The sequence below is a fragment of the Misgurnus anguillicaudatus genome, chromosome 2 (assembly GCF_027580225.2).
Source record: "Misgurnus anguillicaudatus chromosome 2, ASM2758022v2, whole genome shotgun sequence".
Taxonomy (NCBI): domain Eukaryota; kingdom Metazoa; phylum Chordata; class Actinopteri; order Cypriniformes; family Cobitidae; genus Misgurnus; species Misgurnus anguillicaudatus.
The window spans coordinates 48,482,723-48,494,792 of record NC_073338.2 but is presented as its reverse complement, the minus strand read 5'-3'; the positions used below and the strand labels follow the sequence as shown (position 1 = coordinate 48,494,792).

General features: G+C 38.3%; 2 protein-coding genes across 2 annotated transcripts in view; both read right to left on the bottom strand.

Moving 5' to 3' along the window:
- Positions 1-363: 363 nt before the first annotated feature.
- Positions 364-3,026, bottom strand: LOC129443155 (relaxin-3 receptor 1). Its single transcript, XM_055203585.2, has one exon. It carries the CDS (start codon positions 2,803-2,805, stop codon positions 1,609-1,611), a length of 1,197 nt encoding a protein of 398 aa, XP_055059560.2. The 5' UTR covers positions 2,806-3,026; the 3' UTR covers positions 364-1,608.
- Positions 3,027-6,090: 3,064 nt separating this feature from the next.
- The window catches only part of LOC129443154 (cyclic AMP-responsive element-binding protein 3-like protein 3-A), a 28,878-nt gene continuing 22,898 nt past the window's right edge, over positions 6,091-12,070 (bottom strand). Inside the window, exons 9-10 of the mRNA XM_073857005.1 lie at positions 11,351-11,447; positions 6,091-7,887 (exon numbers count right to left, since the gene is read on the bottom strand). Coding sequence (XP_073713106.1) covers positions 7,640-7,887; positions 11,351-11,447 — 345 coding nt within the window. The 3' untranslated portion in view covers positions 6,091-7,639. The remainder of the gene's footprint in view (positions 7,888-11,350; positions 11,448-12,070) is intronic.

Sequence of the window (12,070 nt, the reverse complement as noted above, 5' to 3'; positions counted from 1 at the left end):
CTAAATTGTATAATATATGTAAAATAAAGGGATGCACCGTACACAAGAAGGAGCAGCATGCTGAAAAGTTTGAGAACCACTGCCTTTTAAGTGTATATAATTTAAAAACGTACCGCCGAAGTGACAACTTACCTTCATTTACATTTTTCCTGAGAGCACCAAAAGCCATTTTTAAAACTAAAAATATACTTTTTAAAATGAAGGTTTTTGGTCTGGCAGAATGGTTTCATAAAGAATCTTTAACTTTCACAGAACATTTAAGGTTATTCATTATAAAAGGGTCTGAAACTTTTAGAACAAACACATTTTATTTAAAATGTTCTCATTGTAAAATAGAAGCCAGACGAAAGGATGATTTGCTTAGAAAGATTTTTATTTACACCGAGCCAAATACAGCTGAGTAAAGTCAAGTACTGCAGTTAAAATGTCAGCAGAAGATTAACATGTGATAGAAAAACTGATTTTGTGTAAAAAAATGACACATGGAAACTCCACAAGAGCAGATTGTGTACAGATTGTACAGATTGTGCTCTGAATGCATTCTGTACATCAGCGTTTGTGTCAAGTGAACACCCAAGGACAGTTTGAAAAAAAAAACACCCCCTCCTTACATGAGCAAACATGTTTTATATTCTGTCTTTGTCCCTTTAAGGTCCACAAAGTGCAAGGAGATAATGAATATGTTCCTGTCCTTTTTCATTTTACTGAAACTGATTTTAGCTTTGGAAAAACTGCGAAGATGATGGTGTTTTTAGGATGGTCTGAATAGCCGTGCAATAATTAATCAATTATTCACGTCCTAATTTTACACTGCATATACAGTTCAGACACACATATTTTTATTACAATTATTTACGGTGTTCCATAATAATAATAATAATAATAATGGATAAAGAATAAAAAATAAATAAATGTTAGATTATTTTTAAATGTCTAGATTCAAGCTTTGAACACTCATTTACTTTTACAGGTGCATTTGGATGGCTTTATAAATAGTCTATGTGGTGTGTGCGTGTTTTTTTTTTTTTTTTTTTTGATGATAAGAGAGAAGCATACACTCATAAAAATAAAGTTATTATTATAAAGACATTTTTTTACAATTACATTTATAATAACATTTATGCATTTGACAGACACTTTTATACAAAGCAACTTACAGTACAGTGCATTCAGTCTATACATTTTATCATTATGTTCTTTATTGTTGGTGTTCATTGTTTTTTCTGTACAAAGAAACTTTGTGCAACACAGCATATTAAAGGTTCTTTATGCCGACTGTCAATAGACTTTTAGGAACATTTATTTCTTTTAAAAATGTATGAAAATCATACAATTATATTTATCTCTAGTTTAGATAAAAACGTTTGAGATAGAAAGTCAGTTGGCTTCCTCGCTATCCACTCCAGCTAATGCAATTGAACAAACAAACAAATAGCCTACAAATGCCAGTATTGGAAATATATTCATCCAAAGACTCAAAGTCACTGTGTGTTCCAACATTTGACATTTATATGCCTTAATTTTAACTGTTTGCAAATCCACGTTGCAAGAGAGATTGATGTGAATTTTCAGATGTTCTCAATGTTCTTTTCTCCATACTGTTATCTGTCACATCCCAATTTCCAATGGTACCACAGCCACTCCAGGTGGCGCTTCAGCCACCTTCTTGCCCCTGTACACCAGTTTGGCCAGATTGCGAATGGATGGAGTTGCCCTAAATAGCAGTTTCTTAAGGCCGGTTCGGTACTCCTGTCTGATCAAGCAGTACAGCACGGGGTTCAGGCAGCTGTTCGTATGCGCAAGGCACACGGTTATCGGGAACGCGTATGCTTGCGCGTTATAGAATGCGTTACTGAAGGGTACCAGATCAAATTTTATAAGCACCCCCCAAAGGGTCAGAGCCTGGTTGGGCAGCCAACACATAAAAAACGACAGCACTACAATGGTGACGGATTTGGTGACTTTGGAGCGGCGCTTGTGACGCCCCCTTTCGCTGTCTGACCCGGGGATGCCGCTGACGCGCCGCCGCAGGACGAAGCGCAACAGGAGGAGATAACAAACGCAGATGATGATAAGAGGAATAACGAACCCCAAAAGAACCTTTTGGGTCTGATAAAGACCCAACAGCAGCTGCGGGTCCCAGCTTCCAGAGTCCGAGAAGCGCACCAGGCACAGTTCGTCGTCTGATATCTGCGCTGTGGTGGAGTACACCGCATGGGGTATGGTGGCCACCACGGATACCACCCAGATGCCCAAACTGGCCCATTTCACCTCCACCGAAGCCGTCTTGGGATTCTGCATCCGTAGGGAAGAGGACAGTGAACAGTAGCGCGCAACGCTCATTGCGGTCAAGAAAAAAACACTTGCGTACATGTTCATGGTGGTCACCGAGCTGATGATTTTGCACATCACCTTTCCAAAAGGCCATCGGAAATCCAAAGCAGTGTCCACGGCCCAGAAAGGCAGCGTCAGGACGAACTGGAGATCGGTCACGGCCAGACTCATGACGAAGCAGTTGATGGATGACTGCTTAAGTCTGTGGCGGGACTGCAGCAGGTAAAGCGCCAAAAGGTTCCCGACGAGTCCCAACGCGCACACAATCAGGTAGACGAGCGCGATTACGACGCGCATTGCCATGTTGACGCTGTCGCCGTACAGCTCCGGCGCGGACTCTTTGGAGAGCAGCTGAAGCCAGCAGCGAAGGGAGAGGTTTTGGAGAACCCCCGCGGTCCGGTTCGACAGGAGACCACCTTCATCTAAAGCCGGTCCGCATGGCGCCTGACCGGGTACCCCGTTTCCCTGCATGGCACGGCTTTACGCGCTCGAATCTGATGATGCGACAGTGCTTATTTCTACAAAATGTCACGTGCGATATAATTTTTTAGCATAGTTCAAACTGGTGCATCATGCTATTAAACATACCACTGTGCGTAAAACGTCCACCCAACAATGACTGTTCTGTGCGAATCTGTCACCAGATATGCTGCTCCCCTTTTACTCTTGCGCTGCGCATAGTGAGCTCGTGGAGCGCTCATGCAGCTTATATAGGGGAGATTGGGGCTGTTGTCACATGGGGAAGGACCATATTTGTTATTTAACCATATTTGAAGGACCTAAGTGTTATGTTTGCAAGTCAAATTGCACGAAGGGTCACATTTTCTAAACTGCCCTACTGTAAATATTTTTTATAAGAAAAAATCTACATTCTTCTCATTTTGGTTTCCACCTTAATTCTCATTTTATGTATTATTCAAATAAAAAGCATCTGGAACACTATGTCACATTTAAATCCATGTGTCTTTTTCCTGAAAAATGTTAAGAATATTCAATATAGTTTTATGCCAAATATTGGCTCATTTTGGATTTCATGAGAGCTACACATTCCAAAAAAGTTGGGACAGATAAGAGGCCAGATCAAATTTAAATTATTCCATTCTTTTTTTACTCACAATTTCTACAGTGTCCCAACATTTCCTGATTTAGGGTTGTACTATAAATGGTTAACATATGCCGCTCTCTTTCAAAAACGCACCACAGAAAAGAAAAAGTTTGGACGGCTGTGGACATTAACATTATAAACTGAGGCAGGATTGCCAGATCTGAATACCTATTATGCAAAGGGAATGCAAGGATAGTGAAAGATGGGAACAGTAGTGAGAGCAGTCAGTCAAAGCTACTGTCTGTCTAGCGCATGTCTTTATCTTAACCCTGTTCTTTCAGAAAGACCTTTAATAAATATCAAACTCTGCCATGGGATCTGTGGAGACATTGATTGATCATTTTAGAGATTGAGGGTAGATCTTCTTTATGATGTTTGATATAATTAAGTTCATCTGAGGACAGCTACAGTACGCTTAACTGTGCATATATAGAGATATTCAGGAAATATATTTAGGTAGATATCAACTCCTATTTTTCCTCCAGGAATTCATATTTGATGTTTTTGATTTCGTATATGGCTAACTCAGTAAATACATTATTATATTATAAACATACACTATTTATTGCATTTTCCTTAGGGCCACTTTAAAGTAGTGCAGATATGGGACAACAGTGTTAGCAAATATTTGTCAGCATTTCTTTTTTGTAAGATATTTCTGCATAACAATTTTGGAATATGAGAAATTATGAAAAATGCATGTAGCAGACACTTTTATCCAAATATACTCATGCTATACATTTTATCTGTAGTATATGTGTTCCCTGGTTCAAACCCATGACCTTTGCATTGATAATAGATGGTTTTATTGGATGCACAACATGTGCATTGTCACAGTGACCCGGCCCAAAGTTAACTTCTAGTCTGTGTATATTTGAACTTTGTGAGATCATGTATGTTGGACTATACTGACTTCTGGAACAAATACCTTGTTGAAACAAAATCTTTGGTTTCCTAAAGACAAGGGGAGATGGCAGTTTCTTACTCCGGATGCTTCAGTCAAAACATGCAGGTTAGTTGAATAGGAGTTGCCAAATTGTTCTTACCCCACTTAACTTGTGTAGGCTATAAATATATACACTCACCTAAAGGATTATTAGGAACACCATACTAATACTGTGTTTGACCCCATTTCGCCTTCAGAACTACCTTAATTCTACGTAGCATTAATTCAACAAGGTGCTGAAAGCATTCTTTACAAATGTTGGCCCATATTAATATGATAGCATCTTGCAGTTCATGGAGATTTGTGGGATGCACATCCAGGGCACGAAGCTCCCGTTCCACCACATCCTAAAGATGCTCTATTGGGTTGAGATCTGGTGACTGTGGAGGCCATTTTAGTACAGTGAACTTATTGTCATGTTCAAGAAACCAATTTGAAATGATTCAAGCTTTGTGACATGGTGCATTATCCTGCTGGAAGTAGCCATCAGAGGATGAGTACATGGTGGTCATAAAGAGATGGACATGGTCAGAAACAATGCCAAGGTAGGCTGTGGCATTTAAACGATGCCCAGTTGGCACTAAGGGGTCTAAAGTGTGCCAAGAAAACATCCCCCACACCATTACACCAGCAGCCTGCACAGTGGTAACAAGGCATGATGGATTCATGTTCTCATTCTGTTTACGTCAAATTCTGACTCTACCATCTGAATGCCTCAACAGAAATCGAGACTCATCAGACCAGGCAACATTTTTCCAGTCTTCAACTGTCCAATTTTGGTGAGCTTGTGCAAATTGTAGCCTCTTTTCCTATTTGTGGTGGAGATGAGTGGTACCCGGTGGGGTCTTCTGCTGTTGTGGCCCATCCACCTCAAGGTTGTGCGCGTTGTGGCTTCACAAATGCTTTGCTGCATACCTCGGTTGTAACGAGTGCTTATTTCAGTGAAAGTTGCTCTTCTATCAGCTTGAATCAGTCGGCTCATTCTCCTCTGACCTCTAGCATCAACAAGACATTTTAGCCCACAGGACTGTACTGGATGTTTTTCCCTTTTCACACCATTCTTTGTAAACCCTAGAAATGGTTGTGTGTGAAAATCCCAGTAACTGAGCAGATTGTGAAATACTTAGACTGGCCCGTCTGGCACCAACAACCATGTCACGCTCAAAATTGCTCAAATCACCTTTCTTTCCCATTCTGACATTCAGTTTGGAGTTCAGGAGATTGTCTTGAACAGGACCGCACCCCTAAATGCATTGAAGCAACTGCCATGTGATTGGTTGATTATATAATTGCATTAATGAGAAATTGAACAGATGTTCCTCATTATCCTTTATGTGAGTGTATGCTTATGGTTAATAATTTGGTCACCCAAATTTTCAGATGCACACCCAGAGTCTCTTTTCTGGCTACTCTACTGGTTGGGGTGTACATCACGACAGTCAGTGTTCAGATTGGTCTGTTTTCCGGCGGTCTTTCGCATGCACAAGGTTTACATAAGGAGGAGGAAACAATTGTGTTTGAGGCTCACGATATGTCAAAACCATGTAGAGAACTCATATTATTCATCTATGCCTAGATAAATAGTTTTACATTCTATGCCACCTTTAATCCCGGTCTCAGGTCATTCAGAAATACCACTTTGTTGGCAGAATCCATGAAAAGTCTGATGAAAACTGCTAATTTCAAAGTAAACATGCCAGACGCATTTAGAGGGTTTTGCATCTGAGGTCTTTAATTATTAAAACAATTATAATGTACTGAACATTGTAAATTTGATCTCATTGATCATTAACCAAAGGCTTTTCGGGTATAATTTTCATTTCAACTGGCGATTCATCATCAAGTTTGTTTCTAGCCACATTAAAAGAAAATAAATACAATTTATTCACTTTCTGTTAGCTTGTAGATCTAGAAAAAAATTAGTTATCCCCTTGAAACTGTAAATCAATTCTTAGGTTTTACTAAAACTTCCAGTTATCATGCAAAGAGACAAATCTTAAACTACAAACATCTAGGCAGGTTGATATGTTCATTAAGAAAGTCTTTTTTTTAAAAACATTTGCCTTGAACAAAAATTGAAAACAAACTTCCTCCTTTTTGTCCATGGTTGTACTGTATTTTTGTAGGGCTTTATATATAAGTATTGCTTGTGTACGGATTTGTGTTCATGCAAACACCTGACCCCATGAGCTGACAGAAACAGAACCCATTAATATTCACCTATCTGCCCCCTTTACATACGGACAGCAGACATCACACATTCGCTTTGTGCACCTAAAACCTGCAAAAAAATACATCCTGCGTCCTTAGCGTAGTCAATTTCACGAGGTGCGTTATACTCAACGGGTCCAATTATGCACGTATTTCAATTGTCAGGCAACAGCTGTGGGTTCACAGAGGTGGGTTACGAATAGATAAAGAGCAAGTATCAAAGGAATCAGAGATATAGGCCTGCATGCCCAAACTACGGCCTTTTTCCTAGCAACCATTTGAGAGTTTACTGCTGTTTGTTGTAAAGAAATAAAACTGTTTGTGTTAAGCATCACTTACAATTCATGAGCCGTGTTTGACCGTATGAGTCATAGTACTCAAGCGGTCTCATACCGATCGAAAGATTGAGATTTTTTCTCAGTGAATGCCAAAGGTTTGTAAACAAAGCAAATCAAATCATGTTTGGACCTCTAGTTGGTTTGAATTTGCTGACATTGAGGATTGATATTGGGATTCACATTATCGAACGCTGGTACTGCGGCGTCTCAAGGGTTGCTGAACGCCGGTACATTGCGTTCAGCTTAATTCTGCACAAATGAGGGGCGCTGTATGTGCATCAATCTGAATTTATCACAAGTAAAGCTTGGCAGGAGCGTTCACTCTTATTGTTATACGCAGGGCAAGGTTTCGAACATGCCAAAATTGTTGCGTATTTCACACAAAACCTACTGTATACGCAGTTCCTTTAATGTGACGAGCTCCAATCTGAAAATCGTCCAATAAACTTAGTAGCAGAAGAATAAGTACTTGTTACTTTTAAACAGACAGAAGATCAGTCTGCGCGCAGCTTATTTATCTTTTCCCCCTTTGAGACCAGTCACAGATACTACAACACCAAGGTATACTATTGTGCATAACATAAAACGGCCCCTTAATGGCTCGAAGCAGACTGTGATTGGTCGCTTTACATGTCACACACCATCGCCTCCCAGTGGGCAGGTGTTGGCCAGAATAAACTACAACAAACAGCCTAATCAATGACATCACTTCCTTTCTTTTTCAGGGTGAGATAGCCAGCTCAATGTGGCAGGGTGACCGGTGATGGGATCGCCATGATGATGCTCGTGGTCCTCGTAACTGTGGTTGTGAGGTAATGGCTCCATGTCAGCATACTCGGGTCTGAGTCGAAGGTTGGTGCGTGTAGACGCCGACACCACGACGTCGCCGCTGACCGCAAAGCCAGGCTGCATGCTGTAGACCTCCATTACAGAGCGAAGTGACCTGGACTGAACTGCAAGAAAGAGGGGAGGTAAAAACAGTCACTCATGGTTTTAACAGTGTTGCATATTCAGCGTGTTCAATCTCTGTGCTGTATACAATGTAGATACAATGTAGTACTGTTGGTTAGCAATATCTTGCATCCAGTGTTCGAATTATGTCAAAGATTATGGGGGTCCCCTAGCTAGTTTTTGTGCTTTATGGGGGCCCTTCGATGCTTATAGGAGGTCCGTGACCACTCCAGATCCCCTTCAATTTGAACACTGCCTACATCGGCTCTCGCGCATAAATACAGGACCATACTGTGCCAATACAAATTGTTTTGGGTATACTGGAGAGTTTGTTCATTTTCAAAAAATAGCGCACCGAAATAAGACCACGTCTGTGACATCCAGGTAATTTGTTTACATAAAATCATCCTGTGAATATGAATTTGATAAGCAGGATACAATCTGTCCTGATCAAACAATCGTCTGATGTCCGAAAAATGTTTATCTACGATATCGATTACAGGATAAAATATTGGTGCATCCCTTTACTGTAAAAAGTGAAAGCTGCTCTTATTTGAAAAAAACTTACTCCAATTGGTAACCCCTAAACAAAATTAGGTTTTATAAACTAACATTTTCTCACTTTAAGTGAAAATTTCAAGGTGGAAAAACGTTTTAAAAATGACTACACTTGGTAACAGTAGCAGCCGGTGACTTCTCTTCCGAGGGACGCACATTCAAAATATGTGTTCGTTGTGTCATGTGAACCATGCGCATCACGCGTCATGTCAAAACACGTGCCCGCTGCACACGCGTGGATAGGGTTTATGATAAAATAGATGCTCACAAAATACTCGCAAGACAATAACTTAACACTACATTCTGATTACACATGATATTAAGTAAGTATCTGGCAAACACGAGCGTCTCTTTTATCACAAACCCCCTCGATGCGTCCGCAGCAGAGACGCACCTCGACAATGACGCGTGATGCACATAGGTTCACATGATGTGCCGAACACATATTTTGACACGACGAGCCACACACATGATGGGCTAAATACATTGACGTAAATACATGACGAGCTTCGCATCGTGCCCCCTCGAAAAAGAAGTCACCGGCCCCACTGATTGGTAACCTAAAATAATACAACATTTTCAATTTAAACTTTTCACTTAAAGTGAAAACATTTTGTTGAGAAAAAAATTACTCTTATTTTTAGGCATTACCAATTGAAGTAATTTTTTAAGTTGATCCAACTTTTGTCTTTATATTGTGTTGTTTAAACAAAATCTTAATGTTGATTGATTTATATAAATGGTTTGCTATGTTTTTCTTAACTTTAACACTTACAGTATACAGTGGATGTTTTTTAAGAGAAATACTTTAATTGGTTCTCTAATGCCTATCATTTTTTCAATCAAAATAATCCCACTTTAAGTAAATTTTTTTATTTAAAAGTATTTAAATATTTTGGGTGTTACCAACTGAATATTTTTTTTACATTTGTTTTTTACCTTAAATTTTCACGTAACTCAAGTTTCAAAATGCCTTCCAGGAAAATTTTCTTCTAAAAATATATATAGCCTACATACAAATATATTAAATAAACAAACAAACCAAAATGGAGAAAAAAACGTTTCATCCTATCTATATTTGAAGAGTTTTGTTGCAAAACGAAATAAATCAGTTTTTAACATTTTGTCAAAACATGTTTATTATTATGTTATCATGTTATTATTTTGTTTTATGGTGCTACTAGCTATATTTTTTAAGTTATGAAGGTTTAAAGGTGCAGTGTGTAAATTTTAGAAGGATCTCTTGACAGAAATGCAAAATAATATACAAAACTAAAGTATCAGGGGTGTATGAAGACTTTTCATAATGAACCGTTATGTTTTTATTACCTTAGAATAAGACAGTTTATCTACATACACCGAGGGTCCCCCTACATGGAAGCCGCCATTTTGTGCAGCCATGTTTCTATAGAGGCCCTTAATGGACAAACTTTTTTACTATGTTGTCTCCAACGATGACATGTTTGTCTGGTGGCGGCTACCGTAGCTTCTCTATGTGTTTCAAATCAAGAGTTCAGAGCAGTGGACTGAGCCATTGGTTGCGATTCACAACTTTATTTATTTACACACTGCAAATCAAAACAAGCCAACTGCAGTTGAATTGATATTAATTGGAATGCACAACCAAAAAACGAGATTTTTGAATTAAAAAATCTCGTTTTGCAACAAAACTCTTCATTTTTTTCTCTGCTTATAAACTCTTAACTATGGGTATTTTTCTTTAAAAATGCTGAAATAATTGCATTTTTGTGAAGGAATTTTGTTAGAGATCAGGTTCAAAACGATTATCAAAACATACACCGAGTGTTAAATTAGTAAATAACTTTTGGCTTCAGTTTTTTCATAAATTGGGTAGATAATCGAGGTATTGCAGATTAACATAAAAATTCTTCAGAAACACGTTTTTTTTTATGCAAATGTTTTTTTTCTTAATTGAATTGACAGGGAAAGACTTAAGTGAAACTTGATATATTAGACGTTACCAATTAATAATACTTTTTTAAGTTAATCCAACTTTTACTTTTTACAATTTAGATGTTTTTAAGACGTTTCTAAGAGCTTTAATTAGTTTTAATTAAAATCGAGTTTTCTATTTTTAAAAAGGCTCTGAAAAGACGAGCTACATCAACTACATTTACTTTTTGAATAGTGCCTGATGTGCGTCATCTTGTTATATGACACTAGCACAAAATGATCCGAACATTGTCATCTATTAAAGCAAAGAGCATTGAAAAAGGCTCATTCATGAAAAATAAATGCAGGCAGGGTTTGTGAAGAGCGTTTGGTCTATGATGACTGACATCTGTGACCCTACTGCTTCCTTATTATTGTCATTGCTCAAGTACACAAGAGTTTGAGAACGCGCCATAAATCTGTTCACTTTAATGCCACAGTCTTCATATAACACTTTAGACTGGTCAAGAAAACCTGAAAGTAAATCAGGTCAGGCCTTCCTGTGTATAAGTCTGTATTGTAAGTCTCATTCAACAAAATTGCAGCGGCTTCTATGCTTAAGTTTAAAAGGGCTTAAAGGGCTTTTTTACTTCCATAATTGACCATGTACGTCAACAGAGATCATGTTAGTAGATTAATAGTATTGTTAAAAGCGTGCATGATATTTACAAAGACAAAAAAAAAACATAAATTCACTGGAATATCAAATGCACAGAAAAGCCAGAAATATTTATAAAATCTGTTACACTGTCAGGAAAAAATATGATAAAACTTGTCCCAATGTTGTATAGATTTGATACCTTCTTTATAAACTAATATGAACTCTTTAGGTAAAAAGCTGTACTTTTTGAAATGGCACCGCCCTACTGCAACAGGAGACCATTTTTAACTATTTTTTTCTAACAGTATATCATATTGATTTTGAGAGCTCGTTCAGCTGAATGGTGCATTAACCTTTGGCAGTGCTGAAATCCCCGGGGTTTGTGCTCCTTCTGTGAAAGCCAGGATGAAGGTTTGGCATCACAATGAGAGAGAAAGAGAGAACCAGTACCTGAAACACAACAAACAGCTCTCTGAATATAGGTCAGCTTATGACCCATATCACTAACATGTGTTTACTTCAACCAGTACTTTCATTACAACATATTAGCCATGTCCTCTTTCTGTTCTGTTTGATCTCTACAGCGCAGACTCACAAAATTTGTTTCATGTAGATGTAGAAAAAAATCAATGTATATCCTTTTAGAAATAAAGGTAGAGAAGCGGTCACTGGGGTGGTAACCTTTTAAAAAGTACACCTTTGTACTTGTAGGGTGCATATTGGTACCTTATATCAGGTCAGTATTTAAAAGTAAATTCTTAATTTTACCCAAAATCCAATATCCGCCGTGTTATTCTGTCATCTTTTCTCCCTTTTTTCCCAAAACGCAATAAACGCCACTCCTTTTCTAAAGAATGCAATAAATCCGCTCCACAAATTACAGCGCACCATTCCACGCATTGTGAACAAACAATGGCGGCGCGTTGAGTGCACATCGTCATAGTTTTCCTCATCTACTTTGTACTTCGTGATCAACAAACAAACAAAAACAAAATATTACTTTAATGGCATTAAAAAACCTGTGGTTGTTTTCTGTGACTGGAAAGAAACGTAAGCCATCAACATCTAATAAT

What these genes read in the sequence shown, in the direction of transcription:
- LOC129443155 (XM_055203585.2), bottom strand. Translation starts at nt 2,805, where the DNA reads ATGCAGGGAAACGGGGTACCCGGTCAGGCGCCATGCGGACCGGCTTTA.